This window comes from Sinocyclocheilus rhinocerous, unplaced genomic scaffold, assembly GCF_001515625.1.
Source record: "Sinocyclocheilus rhinocerous isolate Xijiao unplaced genomic scaffold, SAMN03320098_v1.1 scaffold821, whole genome shotgun sequence".
Taxonomy (NCBI): Eukaryota; Metazoa; Chordata; class Actinopteri; order Cypriniformes; family Cyprinidae; genus Sinocyclocheilus; species Sinocyclocheilus rhinocerous.
The window spans coordinates 159,373-184,099 of NW_015623656.1; the positions used below are offsets into that span (position 1 = coordinate 159,373).

The following is a 24,727-nucleotide window of genomic DNA, read 5'->3' on the forward strand; positions in this document are numbered from 1 at the left end:
GAACGAGTACAAAACCTCCCGAACAAAAAACACATGTGAACAGGACTGAGAAACTAGTGATCTCTTATGTAAACAGATGCATATGAAAAATAATGCGATCATCAGCAATAGACAGCATATAAATGAAAACTGCATAATGTTATGAAGTAAAATGTTGATCTAGAAAGTGATGTCTGTGCAAGCTTTGGAGGTGTTGATGGAAGCGATTTACTGGATTTATGCTTTGATAATCGTACTGAATATTATCCAGATGTAGTTTTTGATAAAAATGTGATTTTCTCACCTTTTTGCTCAAAATAATGCATTTTTTTATGAAACCTACCTATATTCAAGTGTTGATAAAAAAAAGAATGCTTTAAGCTAGAATAAAACGGATTTTTTGGTTTAAAAAAAAGTAGAGGCTCTGATCTTATTTTGGTGTATTGCATATTCAAATGAAATATTCATACAGCAAAATATACTGGAGGCCATCAAATTTTAGTGAAAATCATCAAAATCGCTGGTGGTGGCTGGCAACTTTTTTCAAAAATGCTGGCGGGGAAAGAGTTAACTAAAACAATTAAACTAGTTTTTGTATAATTGAAATAAAGTTTAAACAAATTATAAATATTAGAATATTTATTTTATAAAACTCAATGAAATGTTGGATTGGTGACTAAGTAAAAAATGTTACAGCTGAAGCACTAAAATTATTAAAACTAAAACTGAAATAATGAAAGCTAAACAGAAATATTGAAATTAATGAATAAACCTGACAAAAGCACATAAAATGACTAAAACTAACTTTTAAACAATTAAAAAAAAAATGTAATTCAAAATATTAAAAATACTATAATGGTATATAAATAATACTACAATAACACTGCCAACAGTACACTGACAAGGCAAAGTGACATATTTAGATAATTAAATTATTATAATAAATATTTTTATATATTATTATAATATTTTACAGCAAGAACATATTTCAATATTGATAATAATATTAACAATATTAAATATTACATTATGAATTGTGTATTTTTAATAAAATAATGTCCTAATTATATATCAATGTAATTAAAGAAATTAATTAATGCCACATTCAATGTGATTTCCCTGTGCAGATCAGTGTCACAAAATATTTTGGCCTTTGTAATTTATTATAATAAATATTTTTATATATTATAATAATATTTTACAGCAAGAACATATTTCAATATTGATAATAATATTAACAATATTAAATATTACATTATGAATTGTGTATTTTTAATAAAATAATGTCCTAATTATATATCAATGTAATTAAAGAAATTAATTAATGCCACATTCAATGTGATTTCCCTGTGCAGATCAGTGTCACAAAATATTTTGGCCTTTGAAATTGTGCTTTTCAATATATATACACATATATATATATATACACATACATGAAAACGTATTCTATAAAGCTAAGCTACATAATCACAACATGAAAATACTTTCTCATTCATCTCTAACTGGTAGAGAACAAAACCTGCTGTTATTTCGAGTAATTCCGATCTAATCTGAATGGGTTGTTCAACTGTCTATTGTTTTTAACAGCATTCAATAGCCACACTTCTCTATTTACCAGTGTTGGCTGAGATGAAGCCCAGGGCAAAGGGTGGCGTATCTCCCAACTGCACTGACACATTGACATTAGACACGGAAGAGTTTATCATCAGGGGAGCGTCCAGCTGAGGGAAACGCCTGGGAGAGACGAAAGGACACTTATGAGAGAACAATAAACAAGACCTCCATTACTGCCCAATCTGGGACGCTCAGAAAGCAAGCGGGCGATTTATACCTTTTTTTACGAGTCGTTTTTTTATGCGAGAGCTGGTCCCATGATAACATGTCCAGCCAATGGGAGAACTCTTGATGACGGTAGTGGATGATACAAGTGTTGACGGTGACCGTGCTAGAGATGTCAACAGATGTCACCTTAAGAGAGAGTGACGGTAGAAACAATAATGAAGAACAAAACAAACACGAAGCTGCAAAGAAAGATTTTGATTTGCATAGAGAAATCATATAGAAAGCGAGCAAAACAACTCACCTGCAGTATTGTTCTGAGTGTGTTCAGACATAAAATTCTCTGTCGGCTTTGTGACAGTAAAAGACCATCTGAAAAACACCCAGTACCCACAATACGTAGCTTTAAGTGTGTGTTCAGATCCCTAACTCTAAGCAAAAATAACAGTGATAAAGAGTGTGTTCATGTGTACTTTACCCTCCAGCAGAAGCTCCAGACGGCTCTGTGGGAAACTGAGCTCAGGGGAGAAACTCTTCAGAGGAAGCTGCTCATCATCACGATCATAACCCAGCTTCAGAGATTTTAAAGTCCAGTTCAAAAGTCTGCAAAACAAACATAGTTTGTTAGAACACAAAAATAAAATTCAAGATTGATCAGAAGAACTGTAACATCACTGCTCACCTCTTCTGACTGTGCATGGAGAGTGTGATATTAGTGTTCTCAAAATCCACATTGACCTTCTGTGGAATCAGGTTGTGAAGACGCTCAATTGCTTCAGTTTGGATGTAAGGGTCTTCTTTGTCATCTTGAAGAGGCAGGCACAAACACCAAAAAGCTTTAACATTTATATTTACAGCAAGGTTAATTACTATATTATATATATCATATTATAGTATAGTATATATTAATAAAATTACAACAGTTTTCACTAGTTGAAATAATATGAAAGTTAACAGAAATAAAATAGAATACATAAACTAATTTTATTTCTGCTACGTGCCAAGGCAAAATTTGAAGATGAACATGAATTACTGAAATATGTAAAACCTTAACTGAAATTAATGAAAACTATAAGCTATAAAACAATAAAAAACATATTTATAACTAAAAACCATATTTAAAATAAATAAATAAATAAATAAAACAAAATTACTAAAACTTTGACTGAAATTAAAATGGAAAATATATATTTAAAAAACACATTTCAAAAATAAAAACTATAAACTATAATGATTTACAGCAGGGATGCACAAAAACCTAACTGCGCGCACGCACACACACACACACACACACACGTGTCAATTATTATCATCATTACTAAATATAAATATTTAACAAAATAAGAATATACTACTGTAATATTTCACTGTAAAGAAAAATAAAATAATTTTATTTTAAAGAACTGTAAAATTACAATACTACTATTTATTGCATCTTAATTTTTTTCATTTTCAGATATTAAACTATCAGACTTTTCTTTTGATGGAAAACCGCAGGATGTCAAAAGCTTCTCTTTTGTTAACGACATCCGGTTTAAATTTTTTTTATTAAATTGCAGCCTTTGCCATTTGATAATTGCACTAAGCTAAATTACGATTTCGGATGTATTATGACTAACTGCATAGCTTTAATGTAAGGTGTGTAGCTTAAAGGTCAAACCTGCAGTGTGAGCTGTGCAGACAGCAGGAGCAGCTCCTGGAGGTTTGGGGAGCTGGCTGAGGAACAGGCCCTCGTGAAGCTCAGCCAGCAGAGTTCTCACACACAGTCCCAGACGACCCGGCCTGAGACCAGGCAGACTCACGTCACCATTCAGGGCCAGACTCAGCGATACCTCAGCCAGACACGTGTCCTGCTAATGAGAGCACAGGCATTCAGTTACCACCTTGTAACCATTTAACCCAAACGTTTATGTTTTGTACACAACATAGTGAATTAACACCTTAACTCATGAATGTTTGCTGTACATACCAGTCTGCTGCTCTTCAGAACTTTACTGCTAAGTTGTCCCACTGAGAAATCCCAGGCCAACCTGACAACATATCAACAAGTTGTCATTTGAGTAGGCAGTTGGGTAGCTTGTTTCTCTAAAGGGCTTGGTCAGGCCCAAAATAGTGAAAGATTGTGGCTTGATCCTTGTGGAATAGGAATAGGGATGCACAGTATACTGGTATATTGGTTATTAAAATAAAAAGTATATTTATCAGTAGATATTGGATAATTAATTGTGCATGTTCATTACACTAGCATTCAAAAGTTTGGGGTTAGTAAGATTTTTTTTTTGTTATTTGCTTTTATAATTAATACTTTTATTCAGCAAGGATGCATTTAATTGATTAAAAAAAGTGACAGTATAATGTTTACAATGTTGTCAAATATTTCCTGTTGTTTTAAACTTTTTATTTAGAAAAGAATCCTGAAAAACAAAATGTAAACTGAAAACTGAAGACCAGAGTAACGGCTGCTGAAAATTCAGCTTTATCGTCATTCATCAGAAGAATAGAATTACATTTTTAAAAGTAAAAATAGAAAACAGTTATTTTAAATTGTAACCATTTTACAAATGATTACTGTTTTTATTGTATTTTTGGTCAAATAAATGCAGCCTTGGTGAGCATAAGAAACTTTTTAAAAAACATAAAAATCAGTCAATCAATAAATCAAATTCAAAAACAAAAAATCTTACCAATCCCAAACATTTTTTAATTTTACTTTACCTTTTTCTCACTTAAAGCTAATTATAAGAAAAAAACTAGTAATAACACTATTAAATAAATATCCATTTCTCATACTGTGCGCTATAATATTATGATGCCTAAATTGTACTTGTAACATTTAAAATTTTAAACAAAATAGCATAGAATTTAGATATTAACCATTTATTGCCATGGTCAATCGTGGCCATTTGTTACTCATTTACAGTGGGGAAAAAAAGTATTTAGTCAGCCACCAATTGTGCTCACAACATGAAATTAAGTACAGGCTTAATGGTTTTAAAGCTTCATGCATCCCATTCGGTTGGTGAAGTGAGCTTTACCCGCTATGCACACAGCTATCAGTCACACAACACCATGCAGAAGCCTTTTTTAAAAGAAGTTCTTCTTTTTTTTTACAGGCTAATCACCTTTTACTTTGATGATCCAGCAGCAAAGTGATGGCAGAGGATGTCATGTGCCAGAGGGACTCAGGCAGGGCCAGATTCAACACCATCACATTTATAGAGTCAATGTGGAATGACAGCAGCTGCAAAACAGACACCACTGGAAAATTTAAAGGTGACATATCATGAAAATCTGACTTTTCCAGGTTTTAAGTGCTATAATCAGGTCCCCAGTGCATCTACCAACCAAGGAAACGTAAAAAAGATTAACCCAGTAACTTTGTTTTGGGAAGCCTTTTTCTGCAAGCGTCTGAGAAAACGAGCGCGTCTGATTTCGCTCCCTTGGTGACGTGGCAAAGGGATCTCATTATAATATTACCGCCCCTTAATCTGTCAGTTTCCACCCATGACGCAGTTATTGTGTTTTTGCAAGTGACAACGGTGTACTAGTTCTAATGCCATGGCGAAAGTTTGAGCAAAACATGCAAATTGTTCTGTCATTGGCTGCACAGACAAGCAGCAGTGGATTTATTGATTTATTTACTGTATATTGCTGCTGCCACACAGATCTAAAATAAACATGCAATTTATTTCCTAGCTGTTTACCTTCACAGACATAACCGACTGTTTTTGTAACTCGTGTGTTTTTAACGTAACCTTTGTGTGTGAATGAGAACTTAGATTAGTATGATTTCAGAGCGATAAACATGATAATCAGAACCAAAACAGATGTTTTTTAGCAGGTCCGAGCTGTAATGGCGCAGCTCTGTTCTGGAAAAGGGGGCGGGGAGCGGCAGCTCATTTGCATTTAAAGAGACAGGCCCGAAAAACAGCGTGTTTCTGCTTCCACTCAAAATAGGCATTTTCAAAATGATATAATAAATGATCTGTGGAGTATTTTGAGCTGAAACTTCACAGACACATCCTGGGGACACCAGAGACTTATATTACATATTGTAAAAAGGGGCATAATATGTCTCCTTTAAAGGAACTGTACAATTGTATCCCCAGTATTGAACTTGCAGTGAAAGTCCACGGAGAACGGCATTCCATTCTTTCATATAAAATTATGAGATAAAAGGTAGGATATAATTTTACACAGGCCAACTGAGTAAGTGAACATTAAGGAGTATAATTTTTAAATCTTGTAGTGATATTTTTGAAATAGTATGAGCTTTCTTGTCTTGCCCCATTGAATTTCATTGCAAGTGCATTACTATAACACCCTTTTCTTTTCTTCAGAACAATATATATTGCTCTTCTGTGGTAATCAACAGCATGTCAGCTTTGCATTGAGCTTAACTTGTACTGAACCTGGGATTCTCCAAAACAACAGTCAAGTTGATTACCTGAGAGAGGAGGTGCAGGGTAGAGGGACTCGGAGGAGGTCTTTTGGAATTCTCCTCATTGCTTTTAGGAGCCCGGGGCCTAAATGGCTCCTGTAGGTCAAAGCGGACTCGAGCCTCACCCACACACAACGCCAAAAACCTCCTAATAAATACAACACAATCACAATGACCGATCATCAACAGACAATATTTACACTAACTATGTCTTATAATTATACTTACGGCAAGTCCGGGTTAACTATTTTGCAAGAAATCCATATCCTGTCAATTTCCTACAAAACAGAAAAAGGCTTTATAGTGCTAGAATATATATTAAACATCACTGCACCACACCAGTTGCAACTCTTAACTACATACAGTCTACTGCATCATATTTGATATGCAAATTTCTACTTATAAGGCCTTTATACTATCAACATGACCCACCTGTTGTACATAATCTACTACATGCCTTCTGTAATCTGACTGATAGTTTATACTTTTTAGCACGCAAAAGGCCTTTTAGTAGGATTGTTAAAAAAAAAAAAAAAGCCCGTCTTCAGGTAGTGGCGTTTCGCTGTGAAATATTTACTGATTTTTATAAAGTAAACGTAAGAATAACTTTTATAATTAGAAATATTTTAAGATGAACATTTACTGGGCTGAAGCAACTTAGCTTTACTTAATTGTCCATTTATTACTTAAAAATCACTTTAAAATGTAAGCATCAAATATGAAACATCAGGCATTTATTTGTCCATCTCTCAATCATCGTTGCACTGCACTGCATTATATTTTTTGCACCCCACAATAATAACTACAGAGCTTTGATTATAAAACTTAAGTGACGTGACATGTGGCCAAGTATGGTTACCCATACTAGGAATTAGTGCTCTGCATTTAACCCATCCTTAGTGCACACACAGCAGTGAACACACACACACCGTGAACACACACCCGGAGCAGTGGGCACTGGGCAGCCATTTTTGCTGCGGCGCCCAGGGAGCAGTTGGGGGTTCGGTGCCTTGCTCAAGGGCACCTCAGTCGTGGTATTGAAGGTGGGAGAGAGCGCTGTACATTCACTCCCCCCACCTACAATTCCTGCCGGACCTGAGACTCGAACTCGCAACCTTTGGGTTACGAGTCCGACTCTCTAACCATTAGGCCACGACTTCCCCACATTAGCATTTAAATATCATCTTACTAAGACAAAAAATTTGAAAGATATAGAGTGACAAGTCATATGTACATGCATTATATGCAAGCAGTCTGATTTCATTGATTTTCGAGGAATCCCTCATACTTTTTTTTGCCCATATAAATATTAGCAATTGCACCAAATTCATATTTTTGGGCCTCTGAATAAAATTAAGGTGTTTTTTCCTCCTCAAATATGACCTCTAGATTCTCACCATGTCATACTACATGAGCCATAAAAGGCTGATGCATTAAAAATGATACTCGACAAAGCACATATGTAAACTTTTAAAAATATTTTTGTCTAAAAGTTCAATAAACACTTCCAAATAGATAGATAGATAGATAGATAGAATTGCTACTTATTTTTTAAACTAAAGGGGCACGAAGGTTTAATGAGTCTTCCCATCTTTATAGACGAAAACTCTGCAATTCTCAGTCTTATTTTAACTATTAAAAATTACAGTATGTAAATGGCCAGTTTTATGATTTGGACAGTCAGCTGACTGTCATCTTTATCTCAGACAGTGTCACCTGACCACAGGTCACCTTGCACTAGTGGTTCTCAACCTTTCTGGACGCTTTTTGGTTAAGCTGTTTCCTCTGTTATTTCTGCAGTGCAACGACAATGCAGCTTAAAAAAAAAAAAAGATTTATAATTTATTTTTTTATTAAATTTAGAAATTCAGTGTTGATATATTAAATTAAAACATGATTTATTTCGTAAGTATATAAGATTCAAGATTCTATGTTTTTCAATGAAAATAACAGTTACTGAGGAGGAAAAGAAATGTGATTTCAGCTTACGCATTTTTAAAAATTTTTATTTATTATTTATTAATATTTTTGGCCTTTTAATTTCATTTAAAAAGGGGGCCAACACTTTTTCACACCACTGTATTTACACTTTCAAGAGAATAACAACATAATCATGAAGATTTACTTTTTATAATTACACAAATATGCATATTTTTCACCATGTCCAAAAGTAGAGAGATGCCGTTTTTTTTAGGAATACTTGATAAAGTCAATGTTATTTTCATGAAATAAAACGATCATCATTTCCGAACCACTGAAATGTATAATTACAAAAATCTGGTTGACTGAACATCCTGGATCTTTTCAAGCAGTTTCAATAAAGCCAGACAGTGTTTATGCTGAAGCCTTCTGCTTGTTGTGTTTGACAAACCACTCGTCACTCTTATCTGCAGCCATGGCCTGTGAAAGCAACCAAACAGAAAACACATGAATGCGGTTTGAAAGTGGATGACAGGATTTCCTTTATACTATATAATGTGGTGAGACTGATTACCTCATCCAGTAAATCATTCCCCTTTGGGTCCACAGCAGAAAGCTGCCTGAATGCCTCATCGCCCACAAAGCAGATCTCATGGCCATCCTACATGAAGTGGAGATCCGACTCAGCCAAGAAAACACTCAGGATCAATCTCAGTACATTAGACAATAAAGACTCACAGGATCTGCAAGAATGACGACTTCCACCGTGGCTTTTCCAGGTGTGTCCAGCCTCACAAGAGGGGTTAGGATTTTCTGCTTTTCTTTTTTCATTAGCGCTTCAATGTCTGGTAACTGCAAAACAAAGAAATTTCTTTAAAATGACACCAAGTAGAATGGATATTGTTGGCTGATGTTGGAATAGCTGACCTGATCCCGAGGGCAAGCGAATGCGATCCTTCCAAAAGCAGTTCCATGATCCACAGCGCCTCCAATGTCCTGTAACTCCAGCTTACACTACAAAAGCACACCACTTAATAACAAACAATAGTACTGTGAAATATTAAAGCTATTTAAAACAACCATGTTCTATTTGAATATATTTTAAAATGTAATTTATTCCTGTGATGCAAAGCTGAATTTTCAACAGCCATTACCAATGTTGAAAACCACTTAATAATTGGGTTTGATTCTTTGAAGAATAGAAGATTCAACAGAGCAGCATTTATTTGAAATAGAAATATTTTTTAACAATATGAAAGTAAAGTCTTTCCTGCCACTTTTGATCAATTTGATATAAAATAAAAGTGATTTTCTTACAGAAAAAAATTTAAAAACCTTACCAATCCCAAACTTTCGAATAGTAATGCATATATACACTTGTATAAATTAATTTAATTCCAAAAAGGGCCTGATATACATTATATAAAAAGAAGATAACCAAACTAATTCATGAGGTCTTGCTTGTCCTAGCATGTCCTCATAATTTAATTATTGCCAAAAATATAATAAATTGATTATTTTCAGCCAAACCTGATTATCTGAGAATCCCATTAAGGCAATCTTTTTGTGTACCGTCAAAATCTCATACCGGCCCATGCCTAGTTTGGGGTCGGTAAGATCTTTTAATGTTTTTAAAACAAGTCTCTTATGCTCACCAAGGCTGCATTTGTTTGATGAAAATACAACAATAAAAACAATAATATCGTGAAATATTATCATTAATGTAAAACAACTGTTTTCTATTTTAATATATGTGAAAACGTAATTTATACAAAGCTGAATGATGATTTTCAGCATCATTACTCCAGCCTTCAGTGTCACATGATCCTTCAGAAATCATTCTAATATGTGACACTGGAGCACATAACCAGTCTTAAGTCGCTGGGGTATATTTGTAGCAATAGCCAAAAATACATTGTATGGGTCAAAATTATTGATTTTTCTTTTATGCCAAAAATCATTAGGATATTAAGTAAAGATTTTCAAATAATTGTATCTCGGCCAAATATTGTTCTATCCTAACACACCTAATACATCAATGGAAAGCTTATTTATTCAGCTTTCAGATTATGTATAAATATCTCAATTTCGAAAAATTGACCCTTATGACTGGTTTTGTGGTCCAGGGTCACATATGGAAACATTTCTGATTATTATCAATGTTGAAAACCTCTTAATATTTTGTGTAAACTTTCCAAGCATTCTTTGATGAACAGAAAGTTCAAAAGAACAGAAATATTTTTTCATCAATTTAACATATTCTTGCTGAATAAAATTGTTATTTCTTCCAAAAAATGTATATATAGTAGTGCTGTCAAACGATTAATCACGATTAATCGCATCCAAAATAAAAGTTTTTGTTTACATAATATGAGTGTGTGTACTGTGTATATTTATTATGTATATATAAATACACACATATACTGGATATATTTTGAAAATATTTACACGTATATTTATATTCGTGTAATTTATATTATATATAAATATATTTAATATATAAACATAACATATTTCTCTTAAATATATATGTGAATGTGTGTGTATTTATATATACATAATAAATATACACAGTACACGCATATATATTACGCAAACAAAAAATAAATATTTTGGATGCGATTAATTGCGATTAATCATTTAACAGCACTAATATATAGTAATGTAAATATACATTTGTATAAATTAATTTTCTTCCGTAAAGGGCCTGATGTAAGTTTTATAAAAAGAGGATAACCAAACCCAAAGCATGAATTCATTAGGTCTTGGTGAGTGGCATGGTGCCCTCATAAATTAATTATTGCCAAAAATATAATAAATGTATTATTTTCAGCCAAACCTGATTATCTGAGAATCCCATTAAGGCAATCTTTTTGTCCTCATTTTTCTCAATAACCTTCATTCCCAGCAGAGCAGACCAATAATGAACAGAACGCTGCAGATCAGACACTGCCAGAGAGACTTTCTGGACAGGATCTGTTACCAGGACCAGAAACAATCAGTTAGGAGTCAGTATACAATGGCACACTTAACTACTACAGTTAACACATATATTTACTTCCATATTTCATAAAGGAAGTTCTCACATCCTTATTATAACACACAATTAGTGCAAATACCCACCACAGTTGGGCAGTTCCTTGTCTATAAGGTAAAAGCGGTATCCTCCCGGAGCTTCAGTCATGTAGAGAGACTCTTCGACTTGTGTTAGAGGCCAGTTTAACCTCTTAGCATTACTCACAGCCTGACTGGACTGCAGAGTGAGACCCTAATATTGAAGAGCACAGGGAATCACAGCTTTATTTAGATAGGATCCCATTTAACAGAAAACATGCAATGGGGGCCAAAGGTCTAAAACTGCTTGTGAAAATTCTTCTATTGTAATCTATTAAATATAATATAAAATAATAAATAAATGTGTTATGCCAATTCAAGGCTGAACTGAAAAATTATGATGATCAGGTTATCCAGCATGATCACATGAGAGTTCACATGATTAGTGTCACAAATTTATGTACATTTCATTCGTGGCCGAGACATTTGGTAGAATCTGACATTTTATATGATATTTGGCACGATTTTAGCCCGATTTTTCACTCGCCGACAGGTTTTGCGAAAATGTATGTACATTTCATTCGTGGCCGAGACATTTGGTAGAATCTGACATTTTATATGATATTTGGTCCAAAAATCATAATTACTGTATATATATATATATACAGTATCTCACAGAAGTGAGTACACCCCTCACATTTTTGTAAATATTTTATTATATCTTTTCATGTGACAAGTTCAACACTGAAGAAATGAAACTTTGCTACAATGTAAAGTAGTGAGTGTACAGCTTGTTTGTCAGTGTAAATTTGCTGTCCCCTCAAAATAACTCAACACACAGCCATTAATATCTAAACCGCTGGCCACAAAAGTGAGTACAACCCTAAGTGAAAATGTCCAAATTGGGCCCAATTAGCCATTTTCTCTCCATGGTGGCCACACTAAATATTGACACTTTGGGCCCAATTTGGACATTTTCATTTAGGGGTGTACTCACTTTTGTGGCCAGTGGTTTAGACATTAATGGCTGTGTGTTGAATTATTTTGAGGGGACAGCAAATTTGCACTGTTATACAAGCTGTACACTCACTACTTTACATTGTAGCAAAGTGTCAATTCTTCAGTGTTGTCACATGAAAAGATATAATAAAATATTTACAAAAATGTGAGGGGTGTACTTACTTCTGTGAGATACTGTATATTATGGTTTCACATGTTTAGATTCTACTTTATGTGTGGTTTCAAGTTAGAAATGATTTATATTCATTTATTAGTCATTTACCAGAAAGTCATTGCCAAGGCGATATTCACCCACTCCATAATTATAGGTCAACTCTGCAACAAAGTGGTCATCTTCTGGTCCAAAGCCTACCATGGTTTTACTCCATTTTCCATCATATGGACTGAAAACAAACAAGTTATATGCTTAAGCTAATATTGAGAATTTGATACAGGTTATACAGGTAACTAAGCTTTAGTCAAATAAATATAAAAGTATGACTTAACCCATTGCAGGTCGCTTTGCAGCCCTCCTCAAATTCTTCATGCCGCAGAATCTGTAGATTAGAATTATTTATTATTGTTTATGAATTTAGGTTTTGAGTCCGAGCATAGACGGAAAATACGCGTGCCAACCTGCATTTGGTAATAGCGTGATTAACTGGCTTATCAAAAATATTAGGAGGCAAAGTTCCCACTGTATTATTTACATAACAGAACTATAATTTTACAATAAGATCAGTAGACAGCTCTTCTACCTTCATTCCTAAGACATCCCTGTAAAAAGTGGCTGTTTTGGTCCTGTCTCCTACTTTAAAAACAAAATGCAGTGCTCTTCTTAGTGCCATCACTTTTGAAAGTCTCCTACTGTAAACGCGCTGATCACACACTCTGTGTCAATACACACACCTTGCGATCGACTGCTCTGCTGTCGACAGCCCACAGACTAAACCAAAATAATTAACGTTAGTTTCATTTCAACGCGCATTCGCAATGCCATTATAAACGAGGGCACATTACGTCAATATTTTTAATATACTGTAATGCAAAATAACATGCTACAACATGTTGAATTGAATCTTAATAACACATTTCTTGGTGAATTCTTACATGGTACAGTCCATACTAGTGCTGGGGCACTGAGTCAACCACGCGAATCGGTTCCAATGAACAGTTCGTTCCAACGAATTGATTCAAATATCGCTTTTTAAAATATCGATATCGACCTGTTCTTTTTTATTAAACAGTTACTTACAGATAATTACATACAGAGACAAAACAAAGCAAAGGAAAAGAGTCAGAGAAAAAAAGTATATGCAACCAGCCAGGGTAAACAACAACAAAGTAATAAATTCACGTCTTAAGAAGGCACAAAGGATGAATAACAAAGAAATACCGTTTTCATTGCTTTCGGATGGACAGAATTTTGGATAGTTTCCAGATACTTGTTTTAGTCAACTCTGAATAAAGTAAAAAGAGTTTTGGAGCCAGTACATTTTTGTTTGTGTATATGAAATTTGGCTAACAGGAAACATAAATTAATTATGTAATATTTTCCTGTATCTTCTTTTAAGTGGTCAAATAATAATAATAATAATAATAAAAAAACGTTTTAAAACAAAAAGAGAAGCCACTTACAAAATAAAATTGGACAAACATTAAACATTCTGACCAAAAGTTTTCTGTATAAGTGCATTATTGTCAAAACACATTAATAAAGTCTTCTTCAGCAGAATGACAAAAAACTGCAATTCACTTCAATGTCTGACTTAACTGTTCCCATCACTCATATCCTCAGGGCTCATTATTACGAATCAGAGATTTGATCAAGTTTATGTTTCACTATAGTAAGCAGCAAGTATATGCATATTTTAGATCAATGTCGTTTGTGTGTAATTAGTTGATAAGAGACCCGACTTCTTAAGACACCGGTGAAGTGATGCAATCAACTCTTGAAAAAGATCCGACTCAGAAGAATGATTCACAAATCGGACAGCAGTAGTTCATTCCCTGTGACGCAGGCATAGTGATGGGAAGTTCGGACCATTTTACCGACTCGGACCTTTGAGTCTCGTTCAGCAAAATGAACGAATCTTTTTTCGAGTCATTTCGTTCATTTTAACAAAATATAATTAAAATGTTACGTGTTACTTCCCTAATATGTCTACTACTTACGCAAACGTTGATCACACTACAAACAATACAAAACTGCTATAAGAAACAGAAAATATTAATTCATTGTTTACCTGGGTCTTCAGTCTATGATTAGCTCACCACCTCTTATCTGACAAGTCTTCGGGTTTGGGCTTATGGGGCTGTCACGTGATGAACGAACGACTCGAAAAACCCGAAGACTCGAAACAGGTGAACTACTTGACTAATTCCAGTACAGAACCTATAGGATGTTGCGCATGCGCGACTGAACGAATCACTCCCCGAGACGACTCGTTCTTCCCGAGTCACATTAAAGATTCGTTCAAAACGAACGAATCGTTCAAGAACGACCCAACACTAGCAGGCGATGGGCGGTCAACAAACATGGCAGCGCTCCTGTATAACGTGGGTCGTGGATTTGTTATTTTCGGGGAACGTAGTTTATTACTCAGAGGACATAATAACCAGCGGATCTTGGTGAATTCGAGGCGATATGTCCGAGCCCTCCGGCGGAGACCCGTGGCGGTCGTGTATTATGATGGCGAACGAGAGAGATTAATTAAATCAAACGAAGCAGCTGATAAAATGAACCAGAAGCTGTTCACACAGAAGGACAAACACCGAGAGAAAGTCTCAGAGAGAGCTGGCAGCCAGCAGTGGAGTGGACATGTCTCTGAATGTGCAGAAGAGTCTCCACAGATGAAGGACAAACTCTCTGGCCTGCGCTTCGAGAAGGCTCCTGCTGGAGATAACAGACTCGCGTGAGTGGAAAAATTACACCAATTTATCGGCATTCTTGAAAAATACATCAACTGAGTTTTAAATGGCAAGATGTCTGATTAGTTTACGTTTAATTTCTTTTGGTTATTTATTCATTTTCGTGTATTTAATAGAGGAGCACCACCATATATACACTATATTGCCAAAAGTATTGGGACACCCCCTTCTTTAAAACAGAAAAAGGCACTTCTGTATTTTTTCTATATGCAGACTAATGGTGTAGTTGAACAATTTTGCAGTAAATAGCTAAAAAAAAGTACCACATATCCCTCAAAACACAGCATAAATGTATTGTTGAGGAGTAAATAATAATAATAAAAAAAGTTATATCATTTGTATTATTAAAAATGCATATTTATTTAATGCAGTCGCTCTGTAAATGTGTGGGGTCGGAAGAAAATAGTTTTTGTTGTGCTTCGGCTCTGCTCCTCTGTGCAAATAAATGTACACACACATCCAGGACAAATCTTGTAATACCTCACAACCGGTGATTCCCTGGAGGGTTTGTTGTTTTGAATGATCCATGGTCATTGTCATCGTTTTGAATTATCTATGTCCGTCCCGACAGGTCTAAAATATTAATCATTTTTATAGGTTTATCAAAGTGTATTAGGGTAAAGTAAAGACATGGTTTGGAAGATGGATTGTTTTGCACTCTCTCATTAACATGTTGTTATTTTTATCAAAGAAAAAGTTGCACAGTGTAGTTTTAAGAGATCTGTCACTCTGCCCTCAGGAAGGTGGCCAGTGTTGCCCGGTCCAGAGCGTTTCGGGATAAGGAAGGTAAGGTGCTGCTGGAGGGGAGGCGTCTGATCTGTGACGCTCTGTCTGCTGGAGCGGCACCTCAGATGCTCTTCTTCAGTGCAGTGGAGCGACTGCAGGAGCTTCCTCTAGATAAACTACAGCAGGCCAAGCTCATCAAGGTCAGATATGAAGACATGAAGACCTGGTCTGACCTGGTCACTCCTCAGGGGGTTATAGGTGCGTTGCTGACTCTTTTATAAACCTAGTTCACATCTAAATGTTTATAACACAACTCCAATCACATTGTTTCCTTCAAATCGCAGCTATATTCTCAAAACCGGATGCCTCCCGCCTGGTGTTTCCAAAAGACACGCGCTTTCAGTCGGTTCCTTTGTTTCTGTTATGCGACAATATACGTGACGCTGGGAACCTAGGGACTATTTTACGCTGTGCGGCAGCTGCTGGCTGTGAGCGTGTTCTTCTTACCAAAGGTGTGTGTAATACATTTATATATTATACTTAAACCTTATAAACTTATAAAACACTGCAGCCTGTTTTCACATTCTGGGTCAGTATGTAAATTTTTTAACATTCTCATAACTTAATATGTTTCAGAAAAAAAACATTGTATTTAAATGAAGAACTTCTCATTAATGAGTAAATGTGCAAACAGGTTTTGCATATTACTATGTTATTACTACACTTACCATTTTTTATTAAAAAAGCTAGAACATTTTTTGAAACTTTAAATACTTAAGCTATAGCAAAATGAGCTGTAATGCAATAATAATTTAATATTTGATACATTTTATATGAATATATTGTTAAATGAAATTAATATAATATGATAAATATGATAATTACCTGTATTAACAATTGAAAACAATGGATTTAATTAAATTCCTTTGAACTCATAACTCATGTCATGACTACTCCAAGAGTCCAAATTTCTGAAACCTACATGTTCATATTCTGGTAAAACAACATAAATATTGCTCTAAAATTTTTATAATTCCTTTTTTTTTTTTTTTTGTCTTTTCATATAGTGTTTGTGTGTGCATATGTTTACAAAATTAATAAAAAAAAGTGGCAACAGAGATTGAAACATTCATATATATTTAAAAATGCAACAGTTTTGGAAGTGTCTAAAATGTCTGTACCCATATTTACAAGTCATTGGAGTTTGGTGATGAGTTTTTGGCGTATTTGGATCGCATATATCTGTTGGACCCAATTTAAAACTTTCCTTAATTACAATAAAAATAATAATAATAATACTTTAAACAAGAACTTATAACCTTTGACAAAAAATTAAGATTTTAATATATTTTGATATACAGTGGGTACGGAAAGTATTCAGACCCCCTTAAATTTTTCACTCTTTCACCACCACAGATATTCAGGTAATGAAATAGTTATCTATTTTAAATAGTTATGTCTCTTAAAAAATACTTATAATAGGAAAAAAAAACTATTTTAATAGTATTGACACTTAGTTTACTATACTAAAACCATGTTTTTTTGTTTTAAGAATTTTTAGAAATATTTTCCGGGTCAAAAATGACCGGAATGCATTAAAATAAACTCTAATCACTTGCTGTTTTTTTTTTTTCAGGTTGTGTGGACGCCTGGGAGCCCAAGGTTCTTCGTGCAGCAATGGGAGCTCATTTCCGCCTTCCGGTCTTTCCTAATTTAGACTGGGATGAAATTTCCAAGCACTTACCAAAGGACGTGGTTGTCCATGTAGCAGATAACAGTATAAAAGCTCCAGTTCCAGGACAAATAGAAAAAGGTTCTTTGGATGACTACAGTGAAAGTGACTCTGATGAAGAGTCCGATGATGAACCTTCACTGCCGTGTCTGAAGCCTCAGGTGTACTATGAGAGTTGGGCTCAGAGGAGCACGGCACTGGTGATTGGCGGAGAGACGCATGGACTGAGTCTGGAGGCTCGGCGATTGGCTGTGGAAACAGAGGGCAAAAGGCTCTTTGTGCCCATGGCTCCAGGAGTGGAGAGCCTGAACTCTGCAATGGCTGCTAGTATACTGCTGTTTGAAGGCAGACGGCAGCTTCTGCAGTTGTTGGACAAAACACGGCGAAGAACACGATCTAAAATCGTCAAATGAGTGTTTTTTTGTCATGTATTAAAGTTCTTTCACCAGTACTGTCCATTTTCACTTTATTTATCATTGTGCCTTTTGACTGCTTTTAACAGTTTGTCATTTATCCAGTAGATGGCGATTGTGTGTTTTGATGTACTCACCCTCAGACCATACAAGTTGTAGATGAGTTTGTTTCTTGAACTGAATGGATTTGAAGAAATTTAGCATTACATTACTTACTAACCAATGGATCCTCAGTAGTGAATGGGTGCCGTCAAAATGAGAGTCCAAACAGCTGATAAAAACCACAATAATCTACAAGTAATCCACACCACTCCAGTCCACCAGTTAATTGGTGTTGTGAAGCAAAAAGCTGTGTTTGTAACTTTAAATAATCATCTCTGGCCAAATTATGAGTTCATAACCCATAATTTTGCTTTCTTTCTCCAATGAAAAAGCTGTCAAACTGCATAGTTCTCTCCTGATTCAGACGTGGGGACTTTTTCACTGCACTATTTTAGCTGGAAGCAATGGTTTGAAGATAAAAATGTCTTAATGATGAATTAGATTCTTATAAACATTCAGCTTTTCATTTCAAACAATCAGACTGGAGTCATGTGGATTATTGTGTTGTTTTTATCAGCTGTTTGGACTCTCATTCTGACAGCACCCATTCACTGCATTGGTGAGCAAGTGATGTAATGCTGAATTTCTCTAAACCTGTTCGGTTTAAGAGACAAACTCAGCTACATCTCGGATGGCCTGAGGGTGAGTAAATTTTCAGCAAATTTTCATTTTTGAGGGAACTATTCTTTGAAGTATGTCGAACAATATGCAACAAACATTTCAAACAGTATCAGGCTATTGCTACACTGTGGCATGACCTCATTGCATTACATGTTTAATTAAGCAAGTGGCATATGGTTATTCTGGCACGATTTCTGTGAAAATATAATGTACAGTATGAAAAATGGAAACTATCATCATTATATAGATGTATAACATGTATTTAAGTGAGTGGAAATGGAAGATTGTAGGAAGTACATTGCTTTGTGGGATATTTCAGTATTTCTGGTTGTATATCGCATGATCTGGCAAATTTAAAAGGTCAACGGAGTAATATGAAATTATTACCAGAAAATCTGCTTAATGCACGCAGTATGCATACTACAGAAACTGAGTAGTAGGGTAGTATGAACTGCAAACATAGTCCCAAGTATAAAGAGAACGGAGGCATTTGAAACAGTGAGTTTTAATGGCTATGACATTTCAAACACAACCAAGGACAAGACAGACTGTGCTTTAATTGGCTACATTTCATAAAGAAGCTTGCAATTAGATGCCGTTTATTGTGCCTTCAAAAAACATAGACCGCTTTAATACAGGGGGACCTTCACAGAAAATCCACTTAAATGTCATGTTTGAGATGGGAACAGATCAGTCATTCAACAACATCAAATATCAACAAGAAGATGGGCGAAGACCTTTAAAGTATCAACTACAGACAACTGCATTAAAAATAAACAGCGGCAGCCACACAAAGAATAGCTAGTGCCTTCTATACAAGGATATCAACATCAGCTTGTTTCATGTATGCATATTTATCAGCACCCATAAGTAGAGAATCACAGCCATACAGAACCTATGGCCATGTAAAATGTGCAGTGTCTGGAAAAATAATAATAATACATCTACCAAGCTATATTTATTCTAAGCTCTTGATTCTTGAAACAATATCCAAGGATAGAAGGAAATACTTGATAAAAATCTCAATAAGCAAATCAGAACAAAGTCGTGTTCACTTGCAGCTGCAGGGGTCAATCTAATGTCTAAATGTAATGGCAAAAGACAATCAACGTTAAAATCTGCATTTTACTATCAGCGCTGTAGTAAATGCAAGGCACCACAGGAGGAGGCGGCCGCTTCGAGATGGAGGGGCACGTATTAAAAGAAGTAAAATATCAATACAAAGTACGCTTATGTTCGAACAGTCTGACAGGAAGAGAAGAGAGAGCACGCCTGGAGGTCAAGGGCCAGATGGAGGTTCGGGTAACAGGGTGCAGGGAGTTCAAGGACTTCAAATGGGCTCCGGTTTGAGCTTCTCGGCCAGAAAGTCACTAACAAACTGTTCTACCACGGCAGGTGTGATTTCCTCCACGTCTTTAACGTATTTGGCGCGGGCCGACATGTCCAGGATGGTGAGGAGAGGCGCGGCCTCAGGCAGGTTGGTGTAGTCCCGCAGGGAATCGCTCATATCATCCTGTCAGGAGATGAAAACATCAGCTGAAGTGATTATTATTGTCTGTGAAGAGCAAAATGACTACAAAAAAAGTGAAGAAATGAACTGGAAATGACCACCATGGAGACACAGGGAAACAAAAAAACTGCACTTAGTGCAGTATAAAGCTCTCGCTCTCTCGAAATCAGCATGATGCCACAGACGGGGGAGTCTCTTTCTACCCTATCCGGAGCAGAGTTGAGAGCTCCTCTCACTCCCCACAGAGAGGAGGTCTCTGCTACAGCAGGGGAGGACCAGGAGGGGGTTCAAAAACATCGCATCACCCACCTTGTTGCTTTTGAGGCACTACAACCCCAGGAAGCTTCAGAGAGATGAATCACACTGTGTGAGTGTGGAATAAAAATTCCCATTATTCCAGATGGGGGTCCCTAAATATGTGTTTGTGGGGTAGCAAAGGCAGGCGGAGTGATTTTATTTTCCGAATCTCTTCTGCAGTCTTTGTTTAAGATGTGGTTTGATCTCAATACCTCAGAAACCCTACGGCTCCATAAATGCTGCTTACAAAAAAAAACAAAAAAAAAACGAATTTAACATATCCTACATGAATTAAAGAGTAAACTGGATGTTTATGGTTTGGCAAGAATGCCTTTGTTCATATCTGTTGTCAGGGGCAAGTATCCTTCAAGAGCGGTTTCTTTTGTTTGTGGACATAGTGCATCATGATGTATTATTTAAAAACAGAACAACCACATTAAAAACAACATTATAACATATTTTAACCATATAAAGACAGAAAGTTTGTGAGCTCGACTTTAAACAAACCTACTAAGAGATGGAACGGCAGTATTGTTACAATGAAGAAAAACTAAGCATTTTACAAGAGGCTATTTGAAGTCTAACATCATTGTTACTAACCTAAAAAATACTCAGAAATCCTCAACGCTCAAGCAATACGAAGCACGAGGAATCAACCTTAGATGACTACAGATTTCCTGTTTTATGGAGCAGGAAAAGTAGATCACATGGGGTCACTGGCGGTTTTACCCATAATCACTTCCTTTTCCACGTTCCAGATGCATTCCACTGTCCGATGTGAACCCACAACACACTGCATCGGATTAACTCGGAATGATCAGGCGAGACAATGGCTGTCAAAATGTGACATACATTACAACGCGAAAAGCCTGTTTCTGGGATTTGCGCTAAATGCTCTCTTGTAAAGATTGCGGACGGATAAAAATCAGCGAAAGCCGTCCATCAGCAGAAGCAAATATAGAGAGAAATGGAGTCTGTCAGTGTAACCCTTCCAGGCTTTTAGATATGAAAAGATTACATCTCTCAGACTGTCTGCCTGTCTATGGTAAGCCATGCATCTTCGTTTGTGGAGCAGCTAACCTTGTGTAAACTGTTCTTCAACCCCGGCGGCCCTTTGGCGCACACACATAGTCCCTCGCCGCCTGCAGCGCTGAGCTCTCCGTGTGGAGACAAAGGGTCAGCCTGTGGCTGCCTCCAGCTGCTAGCGTGATAAGGGCCAGTGTGTTTACCAAATTGCACCGGCCCTACAACGTGAAGTTTATTCTGCCTATTGTGGGCCTGTAGCATTCCATAAGCATTAGCCATCTGCTCATGCAAGCACAGATATGGCTGTCTGATTGGCCAGCTGACTACGAACGGCCCGTGCTGATTGGTTATCTGAGAGCTCTGATCTGAACCCAACAGTGTTCTAGCTGTGCGCTGCAGCAGATATTAGGTTCAAATAATTGCACATTGGAAATAAATAAAAGCCATCAGTGAATGAATGTGTCTCGTTACCAAGCTCTGATTGGGTATTGCGTCACTGATTAAAGGATTATTCTCGGTTAAATACGAATTATGGTCTATCGACAGCGTCTGAGGTAGGTTGGTTTATAAAAACAAAGAAAACATCGGTGGAAAATCCTTTAAAGAAATGTTCTGATTTAAACCCAAACATAAAATAAAATATAAAATTAAAAAATAATGTGGGTTTTATTAGAAAAAAAATTAACATATACACTACTGTTTAAAAGTATGTTGTTGTTATTTTATTATTATGTTTTTTTTTTTACTGTCTTTGAAATAATCTTTTTTTTGCAAAATTGACAATGTCTTAACCTATAATAAAAACGCTAAGCAAAGCAAAAAAAGAAAAAAAAAAGAAAACCCACACACACCCATTACCACGGGAAATTATTTTGGCCCCCAGTTTGAAAAAACAAACATAAACAGCATTTACAGTCATTTTTTTACATATACACTACTGTTTAAAAGTATGTTGTTGTTATTTTATTATGTTTTTTTTTTTTACTGTCTTTGAAATAATCTTTTTTTTGCAAAATTGACAATGTCTTAACCTATAATAAAAACGCAAAGCTAAGCAAAGCAAAAAAAGAAAAAAAAAAGAAAACCCACACACACCCATTACCACGGGAAATTATTTTGGCCCCCAGTTTGAAAAAACAAACATAAACAGCATTTACAGTAATGAACCTACAATAAAAGTCTATGGGGAAAGGCATTGTGCCAGGATAAACATTTAAACACGTGTTGCAAAAGTATCACCACAAGACTTAAACTTTAGTGTTAACATGAGATTAGTGTGATATAATTCCATATAACCATTGTCTGTGCAATGTCATAATTTGTATAATAATATGCATCAATTAAAAATACAATAAAACAAACAATACAAAAAATGAAAACAAAAAAGGCAAGACAAAACAAAACCACAACACAACACAGCAAAACAAAGCAAACAAAAACAACATAACACCAAAAACAAAACAAAACAAAAAAACAAGCCAAAACACAACACAGCAAAACAAAACACAACCAAAAATAAAACAAAACCCAACACAAGTAAAGCAAAACACAACAAAACAAAGCAACATAAACAAAAACACATCAAAACACAACACAACAAATCAAACAAAAAACTAAACAAAAGACCAAACAAAATGCAAGCAAAGCAAAGACAAAAACAACCAAAAATAAAACAAAACCCAGCACAAAAACAAAACCAAACCAAACAACAACACAGCAAAACAAAACAGAGAAAACAAAAATAGTAGAGTAAGGAACTACATTGGGCACTTTTAGGGTTTAAAATGTCAGATGTTGGTAAATGTGTAGTGTAGAGCTTGGTTAAACGTGCAGGGAATGCCTGAAACTCAAACCAGGTATAGCCAAATGAGGATCTGCCATTTCAGGGTGTGCCACAAACACACACACACGCACACACACACACACACAGAGAGAGAGAGAGAAAGACTGAACAGTGGCAAGAAAGACTGAACAGTGGCAAGAAAGCTAAAGTGAGAAGGGAAAAGTAAAGAAAGGGGCTGCTAATTATCCGTTAATTACAGCTGCCTTCACTCTCTACATGACTTCCATAAAGGTCACAAAGAGAAAACAGGAGATAAGAGTTATGAAAATGTTGGCTTTCCTCCCTCTTGGCATGCAGGCTTGAAAGACGAAGAGGAGATAAGGGAGATGAAAAAAAAAAATCGAGGGAGGGGGAGAGAAAGAGAGAAGGGCACAGCTGTTTTGGCACCCTCTGGATTTGAGGCTTGTGCTACATGTGCTTGCCATTCAACTGCAGCTCCTTTTATTTACTGCATGTACATGTTGGTGATTGCAGGACGCCCTCCCGAAGGATTGTTTTACACAAATATACAGAAACAGATGGCACATCACACTTGTGTGTAAAAGCAAGCAAACATACTGATTGTTGTGGCAGAGAATAATTTTTTTTTCAAAATCTCACTCAATAAAGCCTTGAAGAAACCGTTCACCCAAAGAATGGAAAATCTCATTATTTACTCACTTTCATTTTGTTGCAAACCTGTATGACCTTTTTATTTTCGAAAGGTTGAATTTTGAATGTACTGTTCACTCTTGAATTTATGCATTCGAATAAAGGGGCACTGAAGCTTTTAAGCTTCAGTGATAAAGGAAATAAAATCATCGTAAAAGTAGTCTTGTACAACTTGTGTACTATATTCTAAGTCTTCTAAAGTGAAATGTTAGATTTATTTGACAGGCCTAAATATGGCTGCATGATACTGAAGAAAAAGGAGCTGTGCGATAATACACAATTCCATATGCAATACCATAATGTAAAATAATTTTAAATTATATTTAATTTTATTTCAATTCTGAAAATAATGTGACCAACAATTATTATTATTAATATTATTATCACGCTAAATTGTTGGCAGCAGCTGCGAGTACCTTGGGTTGACAATGTCTTAACATATAATAAAAACACAAAGCTAAGCTAAGCAAAAAAAAAAAACACACACAAATGCCAAGTAACAGTCACATACGCAGGCTATTTTTTGCTAACATAAAACTATGACTTTTCATAACATTTTTAAGAATTAAAATTATTGAAAGACGTTGCAAAATGAATAGCACAATTTGTACATTTGCATATATTTCAAAATAAACTGCACAAGCCAAGAGTAAAATTTAAGTTGTTATTCACTGATAATCTTCATATCCAGTGAATATCCAGA

The 24,727-nt window shown here is 35.5% G+C and overlaps 3 protein-coding genes and 1 pseudogene across 4 annotated transcripts in view; 1 reads left to right on the forward strand and 3 right to left on the reverse strand.

Moving 5' to 3' along the window:
• LOC107715808 (protein KIAA0100-like) overlaps window positions 1-6,472 on the reverse strand; it is a 23,942-nt gene extending 17,470 nt beyond the window's left edge. Inside the window, exons 1-10 of the mRNA XM_016522051.1 lie at window positions 6,428-6,472; window positions 6,206-6,347; window positions 4,881-4,999; window positions 3,728-3,788; window positions 3,419-3,611; window positions 2,441-2,564; window positions 2,237-2,361; window positions 2,063-2,130; window positions 1,811-1,947; window positions 1,595-1,713 (exon numbers count right to left, since the gene is read on the reverse strand). Coding sequence (XP_016377537.1) covers window positions 1,595-1,713; window positions 1,811-1,947; window positions 2,063-2,130; window positions 2,237-2,361; window positions 2,441-2,564; window positions 3,419-3,611; window positions 3,728-3,788; window positions 4,881-4,966 — 913 coding nt within the window. The 5' untranslated portion in view covers window positions 4,967-4,999; window positions 6,206-6,347; window positions 6,428-6,472. The remainder of the gene's footprint in view (window positions 1-1,594; window positions 1,714-1,810; window positions 1,948-2,062; window positions 2,131-2,236; window positions 2,362-2,440; window positions 2,565-3,418; window positions 3,612-3,727; window positions 3,789-4,880; window positions 5,000-6,205; window positions 6,348-6,427) is intronic.
• Window positions 6,473-8,258: 1,786 nt separating this feature from the next.
• On the reverse strand, window positions 8,259-13,102 carry glod4 (glyoxalase domain containing 4). Its single transcript, XM_016522956.1, has 9 exons — window positions 12,931-13,102; window positions 12,680-12,729; window positions 12,456-12,576; window positions 11,243-11,387; window positions 10,959-11,095; window positions 9,047-9,133; window positions 8,858-8,971; window positions 8,694-8,780; window positions 8,259-8,599 (listed from the first exon to the last, which is right to left on the reverse strand). The coding sequence occupies exons 1-9, from the start codon at window positions 13,018-13,020 to the stop codon at window positions 8,534-8,536; spliced, it is 897 nt and encodes a 298-aa protein (XP_016378442.1). The 5' UTR covers window positions 13,021-13,102; the 3' UTR covers window positions 8,259-8,533.
• A 1,024-nt stretch (window positions 13,103-14,126) lies between these two features.
• mrm3a (mitochondrial rRNA methyltransferase 3a) lies at window positions 14,127-18,009 on the forward strand. Of its 2 annotated transcripts, none has more exons than XM_016523053.1 (5): window positions 14,127-14,187; window positions 14,705-15,087; window positions 15,843-16,087; window positions 16,174-16,341; window positions 17,466-18,009. In XM_016523053.1, the coding sequence occupies exons 1-5, from the start codon at window positions 14,149-14,151 to the stop codon at window positions 17,972-17,974; spliced, it is 1,344 nt and encodes a 447-aa protein (XP_016378539.1). In that variant the 5' UTR covers window positions 14,127-14,148; the 3' UTR covers window positions 17,975-18,009. The 2 variants fall into 2 exon arrangements, with proteins under 2 accessions (XP_016378539.1, XP_016378610.1); XM_016523124.1 differs by having other exon boundaries at window positions 14,166-14,193; window positions 14,691-15,087.
• Window positions 18,010-19,627: 1,618 nt separating this feature from the next.
• LOC107714489 (nucleoredoxin-like) overlaps window positions 19,628-24,727 on the reverse strand; it is an 84,047-nt pseudogene continuing 78,947 nt past the window's right edge.

Bases quoted from the DNA above. Each gene is read 5' to 3' on its own strand.
- glod4 (XM_016522956.1), bottom strand. From the start codon at position 13,020: ATGGCACTAAGAAGAGCACTGCATTTTGTTTTTAAAGTAGGAGACAGG. The intron at 11,388-12,455 runs GTAAATGACTAA...CTTCAATATTAG, and splicing joins GCCTTGGCAATGACTTTCTG to GGTCTCACTCTGCAGTCCAG. The intron at 9,134-10,958 runs GTTTGGCTGAAA...GTGCTTTTGTAG, and splicing joins TGGGATTCTCAGATAATCAG to TGTAAGCTGGAGTTACAGGA.
- mrm3a (XM_016523053.1), top strand. From the start codon at position 14,149: ATGATTCACAAATCGGACAGCAGTAGTTCATTCCCTGTG. The intron at 16,088-16,173 runs GTGCGTTGCTGA...TTCAAATCGCAG, and splicing joins CACTCCTCAGGGGGTTATAG to CTATATTCTCAAAACCGGAT. The intron at 16,342-17,465 runs GTGTGTGTAATA...TTTTTTTTTCAG, and splicing joins GCGTGTTCTTCTTACCAAAG to GTTGTGTGGACGCCTGGGAG.